Source organism: Eulemur rufifrons, chromosome 19, assembly GCF_041146395.1.
Source record: "Eulemur rufifrons isolate Redbay chromosome 19, OSU_ERuf_1, whole genome shotgun sequence".
In the NCBI taxonomy this organism is placed as follows: domain Eukaryota; kingdom Metazoa; phylum Chordata; class Mammalia; order Primates; family Lemuridae; genus Eulemur; species Eulemur rufifrons.
In genome coordinates, this window is record NC_091001.1 from 30,050,556 (window position 1) to 30,059,467 (window position 8,912).

At 41.0% G+C, this 8,912-nt stretch overlaps 1 protein-coding gene across 1 annotated transcript; it reads left to right on the plus strand.

Moving 5' to 3' along the window:
- Positions 1-2,108: 2,108 nt before the first annotated feature.
- Positions 2,109-2,824, plus strand: LOC138399937 (intraflagellar transport protein 20 homolog). Its single transcript, XM_069494707.1, has 2 exons — positions 2,109-2,511; positions 2,588-2,824. Exons 1-2 carry the CDS (start codon positions 2,195-2,197, stop codon positions 2,616-2,618), a joined length of 348 nt encoding a protein of 115 aa, XP_069350808.1. The 5' UTR covers positions 2,109-2,194; the 3' UTR covers positions 2,619-2,824.
- Positions 2,825-8,912: the final 6,088 nt, after the last annotated feature.

An 8,912-nucleotide genomic window follows, 5' to 3' on the forward strand; every position in this document is an offset into this window, starting at 1 on the left:
TGCAAAATGAGGCAAAGGATACAGATACTTTGACCCAACAATCCTACTTCTAGAAATGTAATCAACAATTATCTTACAGATATCCATGCATGCAAAGATGTATGTAGAAGGATGTTCACTGTCACATTGTTTGCATTAGCCAAGAGGGTAAAAGGGTAGAAAAACAAAAATCTGTGGGGCTATATAAATAATGTTGCATTCATATAATGTATTATTGTTACCTACCAAATGGAGGAGTTCATAGCTTTGGTGGGTACCAAGTCAATAGACACAGCCAAGGTGGTTATATCAAGGTAATTTTTATTATTTAGCATGAGTAAAAAACACACTGGGGATCATTCCCAAAGCAGTGTGTCCCCACACAAGGGGGCTGGGCTGGTTTTATAGTCAGAGGATAATGAGGCATAATGTATATGACCTTGCGAAGGGGTGATGCCAGGAAATGTGCTCTGACTGGATCCTGCCATGAGGTGACGCCAGGGCTCAGTCTGATTGGATCCTGGATGCTGCCATGTGGTGTCTGCTTTTTAATTCAGGTCCAAGCAGTTAGGTTCCACCCATGGTTGTACGCTTGGTTCATCTGGGCATGCCCAGGTTACATGACCTTCAGCTTGGGGGTCCATAGCAACTGAAAAACAACTCACAACTTTATTACATAAAAGTTAAGCGAAATTGGTCTGGCACAGTTACAATACCAGCCACCAGACCTTTAAAAAAGTGAGTTAGAGAGTTGGATTGTGCTCAGAGAGCCAAGATACAATGTTAACTGGAAAAAGAAAAAAAAAAAGTGCAGAGCCGTGTACCAATCTGCCTCAATTTTGTTTCAAATTATATGTACATGTTTTTGCATGAATTTACACACAGAAAGTTTCTGGATGAATACAAAATAAACTGTCAGTGCTTACCTCTTCTACAGGAAGGAAAAAATACACTTATCAAATGGGAAGATTCATATTTTAGCTTTGAGAATTTTGTACCATTTGTACTGTTAAAATGCTTCACCCTGTTCATTTATTTGATTATTTTTAAATAATAGAAAAGATTATGGGTTTTTTTTAAAAAAAAAAAAAAGAGAGAACAAAGAAATCTGAACTGATAAGGTAGAATTTTGAATAGCATTGGTAAGGAATTCTTATGGCTGAGTAAATTGGCCCTGGAAGTCAAAAGGAGTCAAGTAACCAGCAGTCACTAGCCTTGACAGGTGAACATTGTCTGTAAGGAGCATTGGTCCTCAGCCTGATCATTGGGAAACAGAAAGAAATAAGAGAACATTTTGGCCATATCCCCATGACATTCAAGTGTCTGATGAAAACAAAGGTGCCCCAGTAAAAAGACCTCTGCCCATCTGACATACTGTTTCAAGACATAATATAGACTATTGACTGGTTTTTAAATTTTCACAGGGATATCTAGAATGGGGAAACACAGTCACAATCTTCAGAAAGAGAGATGACATTGGCAATTGTTAAAAATTCCAAATGGCTGTGATCCCAACTACTCAGGAGGCAGATACAGGAGGAACACTTGACTCAGGAGGTCAAGGCTACAGTGCATGATGATTGTGCCTGTGAATAGCCACTGCACTCAAGCCTGGACAGCACAGCAAGACCCTGTCTCTTAAAAAAAAAAAATTTCAAATGGGGTAATGCTTAGAGGAGAATGGTATCTTCTTTCAGGTTCTTGTTTATAATAAAAATATAATTTGAAAAGAGTTACTATTCCCCAGAACCAACTGATTTCACCTGTGCTGTGTTTACTGCTTAAGTCCCCAAACAGAATTAACATAATGTAGCAGAAATACCAACAAATTTGAGGTCTGAACAGCTAGGTTCAAATTTCAGCTGTACTGGAACTGGCTCTGTAGCCGTGGCAGCAGCCGAGGCAGGCTGGCCGGGGACCAGCTGCCGCTGACTAGAGTGAAGCTACCTGCTGACATCAGCCTGGGCCGCAGTGTGCCGCCGCTACCGGGCCGAGCAGGGCGGGCACCACGTTGCATTCATCTTTGTATCCCCGGTATCTAGCAGTGTTGGCATATAGTAGGCACTCAAGAAATGTGTGTTGAATGAATGCTGCCTGTGACAAGCAACTGGACTTTATTCTTTCCTGACCCTTGCTCCTACAACACCCCTCCTCCTGACTGCCACTGTCACCCCTTCAGAGCAGAACTTCTCTAGGGAACTCAAGGGAAACCGCTATGGCCAAGGACATCCTGGGTGAAGCAGGGCTGCACTTTGAAGAGCTGAACAAGCTGCGGGTGTTGGACCCAGAGGTCACCCAGCAGACCATAGAGCTCAAGGAAGAGTGCAAGGACTTTGTGGACAAAATTGGCCAGTTTCAGAAAATAGTTGGTGGTTTAATTGAGCTTGTTGAACAACTTGCAAAAGCACCAGAAAATGAGAAGGTGAAGGCCATCGGTGCTCGGAACTTGCTCAAATCTGTAGCAGAGCAGAGAGAAGCCCAGCAGCAGCAACTTCAAGCACTAATAGCAGAGAAGAAAATGCAGCTAGAAAGGTATCGGGTTGAATATGAAGCTTTGTGTAAAGTAGAAGCAGAACAAAATGAATTTATTGACCAATTTATTTTTCAGAAATGAACTGAAAATTTCACTTTTATGGTAGGAAGGCAAACCCCCTCCCCAAACCAAAAACCCCGTGTACCATTCCAGCAACCTAACTAACGATCTAAGTGTGTCACAGTGTGTGAGGAGCGCAGCCCTCTGAAGGCAGCTCTGTGAGGCTGAGGGCTCATTTTGAGCATCAGTGCACAGCTGCCACTGGTGGCCACCTAGCAGGGTCTCACCTCTTGCATTCTGAGTTTGAACTGAGCAGACTGTAAGCTTTGATCCCGTTTTTGTAAATTTACAAAGCCTTGGAGAGAAAAGCAATAAATTGTTTTCAAATGGCAAAAAAAAAAAAATTTCAGCTGTACTAAATAACATTTGGTTAAGTCACTTAAATTTTAGGTCTCAATTTTTTTCATCTACTGAAGAAAGTAAATTATAACATTTCACAGGTAACTTAGGTATTATTTAGAAAGAAAAGGAATTCAATATTCATGTCCATTTACAGACTGAGACAGATCAGAAGCATGCATGTGCGTACACACACCCACACACACTCACACACACGCTCACATACGCTTTTAACTATTGAAACAGGAAAAACCCAAAAAGCCTCCTCTAAAGAATATAAAACAGTGAGTACTCTTTCAACACTTTGGTACTTCACTTAAATATTCGTGTTATGGGATACTTAGCACTCTATCCGTTTTTTTAACATAATATTCCTATCAGCCCAGTGTAATTATTAATGAATATATTTCTCTTTATTTTCTCTTGCATTTCTTTCAGATGAAATTATGCTTCATAAATAATATCTCCTAACACATTCATATTGCATTTTTGCACGTCTAACTTGATATCTTCCCCTCAGTTTATTTTTTTACACACACACATACATATATATGTATATATATATATTTTTGGTACAGGGTGTCTCTCTGTCACCCAGGCTAGAATGCAGTGGTGTCATCATAGCTCACTGCAACCTCAGACTCCTGTGCTCAAGTGATCTTCTTGCCTCAGCCTCCTGAGTAGCTGGGACTACAGGAGCATGCCACCCTCAAGTAGTCCTCCCACCTCGACCTCCAAAAGTGCTAGGATTGCAGGCTTAAGCCACCACACCTGGCCCTCCCCTGAGTTTTATTAAATGGTATTGATATTAATCAGTTGCAATTTTAAAGGAAAAAATAAAGAGTTTGATGTTGCCTCTTCTAATGCTCAGCTTTTTATGGTGCCATTCTTTTCTTCATGCCATGCCCTGTGCTTCCAATGCCCTCCTTCCACCTGACCCTATATACACTTAGCTGTCAAACTCCTATTCAGTTAAACTGAGCCTCAGTGCAAAATCTGAGCCATGGAATTTGGACTCTCATCATGGGCCCCAAGCTTAACAGCTTATAAATCTGTATAATCATCTGAGAGCAAGTGTGTACAAGAGAAAAGCAGGAAAATAATCTTATGATTAAAAAGGACCTCAAACAAAGCCACTTCCCAAGTCCTTTTTGCCTTGTTATAACTACTGTGAGTGTAATACGCATGGTGCATTGACACTGAGTTTTCCCTGGATGCCTCTTCTAGGAACCTCCAGGAACATTCTGCCAGGGAAAGGGAAAAAACTCCATTTTTCATACATCCAGGAGCTGCATGTGTAATCCCCCCAGCAACTCTGTGAAGTTGACAGGAACGTCCCCATTTAACAGATGGGAGGAAGCAAGGGGCAGAGTAGTTCAGTAACTTCCCCAGAGACAGCCAGCTCTGTGCTAGGACCAGGACGTGAACCAGGTTCATCCGCTCCAAGGTGTGCTCCAGCCATTGAGCTCACACGCCGTCAGAGCACACCTTGACAGTCTCTGTCAGCAAGGCCTGTCTGAAACAGACAGGAGAAATAAGATCAGCAGGAAACTTTCCCACGGATGGCTAATATGTGAGGGAAAAGAGAGGGAAAATCCAAGACTCGGCTTTCGGGAACCGCATTTGGCAGCCTCCCAGGACCGGAGCAGGCCAGGGTGCCTTTTATCAGTAATCCCATTCACTTTCATCCCCTGAAGACCCACTTTCTGCTTTATTGTGTTTCTGGCCAGTTGAATCTAACATTGGCTTTCTTTTACATTACAGACCCAAATAACACTTTGTGGCAGAAATGAAGCTGCAGCCAATATAATCCTATTTGCTTAATTCCCTTATCTAGGTGGACTGGGTTAGCAAGGCCCGCCCAGGTGGCTGATGACTGGCCAGCCCATGCAAGGCAGGGCCATCACATCTTTTCATTTATAATTGTTTAGCTAAAATGAAAAGAAATAAATGGAGAAATTTCCTTAGTTACCTTGTCTTCCTTCCCCCTGTCAAAAATAGACTTTAGTCCAGGTAAAGGATGGGCTCAGTTGGAAAAGCAAGAGAAGTAACAGTTTCTTCCATGGTTTTGAGTTATAGAAGGTCTAGGTCAGGTGATCTAAGCATAATTTAAGGGATTTCTTCCCCACGTTTTTCTCCCAAGAGTAATTTTAGCTACAAATGGTTTTCACTTTATATGCTAATTTCAGAATATTTAACTTCTTCCACCCCTATGTCCATTCCCACGTAGGATTATTAGACTCTAGTCTTACCTCGGCAAAAGAAGTAGATGAATTTGAGAGCTCTCTAGGGTCAGATTTCAGGACCTGGTGACTGACAAAATGTTGAAAGGAAGAATCTAGAAGGATTCTCAGGTTTCTCTTTTGGTAACTGGGCATGTCCATAGACTTCCTCATCTTTGCATTGCTTAGCACATCAAGACCAAGCAATAGCTCCAGTTCTGCACTAAAAAGTAGCCTCAAAAAGTGCTGTTCGTCCTTTATGGTCCAGAGGCTAAAATTGTACATGCTTTCATATACTAACTAGAAGAAGAGTTATTTAAGTATGAGCATAGGTTTGTAGCAGAAAAGTATATAGATGAACACCTGACTCGAACAAGAAGGAATCTACAAAAGAAAGCCCACTGTAACACGTCATTTCAATTCTGTGTATCTCCTCGTTAGAAAGCCTTATGTAGGTAAAGGTAAAACTTGCAGATTAGCACTTAATTTAATTTCTTCTTGCCTTGACAGGCCCTATGCGTTTGCAAGTTTGAGAATCATTAAGCACTCCTTATCATGCACACCTCCCTACCCCTCCTAAAACACCCTTCCTGTATAGCTTTTCTTCTTTGGTTTATAAAGGCATGTGCCAAAGCACAGGTCCAAAGAAATGCATCACTTTTGGGGGGGGGGGGAATTTCACTCTCATAAACGAGTTAACAGATGTTTAATGAGTGCCTGATCATGCAGGTTTAGGGAAAGTGCCTACATATGCAGGTTTAGGGAAAGGGACATACCTCAGAAATGATGAAAATATTGCCCAGTTCTTTCTGGATCTTTCCCATCTGTGCTTCTCAAACTTTCCAGTGGTGGAGGTGGCCATGACAGCACATAAAAGTGGTTGTATACTTCTGGGAGCTCTAGTAGTAGCCTGAAGTGAACACTACAAAAGAAAAACTTACACAAGCTCATGTTTTAGATTATGCATTCAGGGAAATTTTATATTATACTCCTAAATGCGCATTTGCTTTTGTGTTGTAATGATAGAAGGAGCTGCACCGTGTTCTATATGTTTACATAACTCCTGTCACCTCTCCATGTGTCCAGACGGAGCCATGTCTCAGTGAAACACTGACATCAAGTTTTGTGTCTTAAAGACCATCACCCTGACACATACTTGGCACAACACAGAAATGAGCCTCATCCCCTCCCATATTGATGAGAGCCTTGTTCCCAAACTTCATCTGGACCCATCTTACTCTCTTCTTGCCAATCCACCCACAATTTAATGAATTTCTAATCCATCATATCTCTTCCTGTCATGGTTTTACTTTAAACTGATTTTTGGCACCATTTTCTGGCTTTAACCGTTAGCTTGCCCCCCCCATCCTCATTTTGGTAACTTGTCTGGCTACATTGTTTTTACAGTCCTTGGTCTCTCTCAGACTCTGTCTCTACCTTTGCCAAGAACATCAGGTCTCCCTGAACACAGGTCCTCCCTAGACCCAGGAGTGAGTCCTAGAAAAAGAAAGAAAAAATTAATATTTGTCTCCCAAAGCATTAAGAAGACTAAGCCTGGCTTAGTCTAAGTAAACACTCAATGTATTAGTGTCCTAGGACTGTCATAACAAATTGCCACAAACTGGGTAGCTTGAAATAAAAGGAATGTATTTATCCTTTCACAGTTCTGGAGGCTAGAAGTCTGAAATCAAGGTGTAAGCAGGGCCATGCTCCCTCCAGAGGCTCCGGGGCAAATGCTTCCTTGCCCCTTCCAGGTTCTGGTGGCTGTCAGGAATCTCTGGCATTCCTTGGCTTGCAGCTGCATCACTCCAATCTCTGCTTTCATCTTCACATATGTTCTCCCTGTGTGTCTGTCTCTGTTTTCTCTACTTACAAGGGTACCAGTCATAAGATTAGAGCCCATCCTAACTGAATATGATTTCATCTTCAATATGATTTCATTCATATTACATCTGTAAAGACCCTATTTCCTTAAGGTCCTCTCTGAGGTTCCAAGTAGACATGAATTTGGAGAGGGACAGTATTTGACCTAGTACCCCAGTAAGTGTTGACTCTTTTCTTTGTAATGGCAGAAAGGGACAGATGACAGGCTACATGATGTGCATTAGAATTGAGCTTCTTCAAATATTATTTCATGTGTCAGTGAAGTTCTTCAACTCCAGCACTCTCTCTGAGAAGGTGTCTTGTCACTGGATGCTATCTATTCTTTGAGGGCAATCACTCCAATTTGTGATGTCCCAAGAATTGTTCTGGTAGCATTTTAGCTTGCATTTGTTGTGTAAATATGACCAATGCCAGGCACAGCTCGTATTCTAGGATGAATCAAATCCCACATGCTCCTGATTACTTTGTTTGCTTTAAGGAGACTCTAGCCACCTCAAGGGCAGATCAATGATTGAGGTTTGCTTTCCTCACAGCAAGTGCTCACTGACCACTTTTGAATTAAATACATAAAATAGTACCAATAAGAACAACATGGACACATTCACTGAGAGTTTACTATGTTCTAATATAGGTCAACATTGTCCAACAGAAATAGAATGCAAGTCACATGTTATTTTCAAATAGTTTGGTAGTCACATTTTCAAAAAGAAAAGGAAACAGATAAAACTAGTTTTAGTAGTATACTTTATTTCACCCATATGTCTAAAATAGTATCATTTCAACCCAATATACTTAAAATGGTATGATTTAAATATTTAAAATTCTTATTAAGACGTTTTGCATCTTTTAATTCACCCTAGGACTTCAAAATTCACTGTGTATTTTATATTTATAGCAGATCTCAGTTCAGACTAGCCACATTTTAAGTGCTCAGTAGCTTGAGCATGTACTAATGATTATCACCTCAGACAGAATAGTTCTAGGCATTAGTATTAAATACTGTACAAGTATTATTTATTTAAACATCATGATCACCTACAAGAGAATATTTTATATGTGTCCCATTTTTCAGATGCAGAAACTGAGGTTAACAGTGGTTATATAATTCGCCCAACATAACACAACTAGTGATTGTCACCTCCAGGATTCAAATATAAGTGTTTTTCACAGGACCCTATTCTCCTAACTGCTATACTACATTGCTACCCAACATGGAAAGATGGGTGGGTGAATGAATATGGAGTTTTTTTGAGGTTATTCCCTGGATTCTGGGCTTTTTATTCCCTTTCTCCTCTGTCCTTCCTCTCCAACAGGATAGTACACATGCACACGTGTACACATGCACACGTGCACACACGCATATGCCCATGCACTGGACCAATATTTTTCAACCATCCTCAAATTAGTTACCATCTGTGTCACAGGCACCTGGACTCCCCAGTTTCCCAGGCCCTATATGATTATCATCTAGTAAGTCAAGGAAAGCTCAGGAATCTATGTTATTATTTTCCCAGTTTAGGATTCTGATGCCCATTAAAGTAGTGTTCACAACTTTGGCTCCTATTAGGTCATCTGGAGATTTAAAAATGCCATGTCTGTACTCCATCCACTAAATTCTGATATATTAAATAACTAGTCTGGAGTGAAACCTGAGCATCAGTTATTTAAAGGTGGACAGCTGGGGTTGAAGATCTGCACTGACATTTGAGACCCACTCTCGGCCATGCATCTCTGCTCCCAGCCAGTCTGGATAATTATGCAAGACAACGTTTAGAAGAATCCAAAGGAATAAATTTAAAACTGTTGAGCTGCCAGGTATCCAGGTGGTCAATTAGGACAATGAACAAAACTGAAAGTAACAATCCAGCCTTTATTCACTTATTACAACAAGAGGC

Excerpts from the sequence above, each read along its gene's own strand:
- LOC138399937 (XM_069494707.1), top strand. The coding sequence starts at position 2,195 with ATGGCCAAGGACATCCTGGGTGAAGCAGGGCTGCACTTTGAAGAGCTG. Across the intron at positions 2,512-2,587 it reads AAGAAAATGCAGCTAGAAAG|AAATGAACTGAAAATTTCAC; the intron begins GTATCGGGTTGA and ends TTTATTTTTCAG.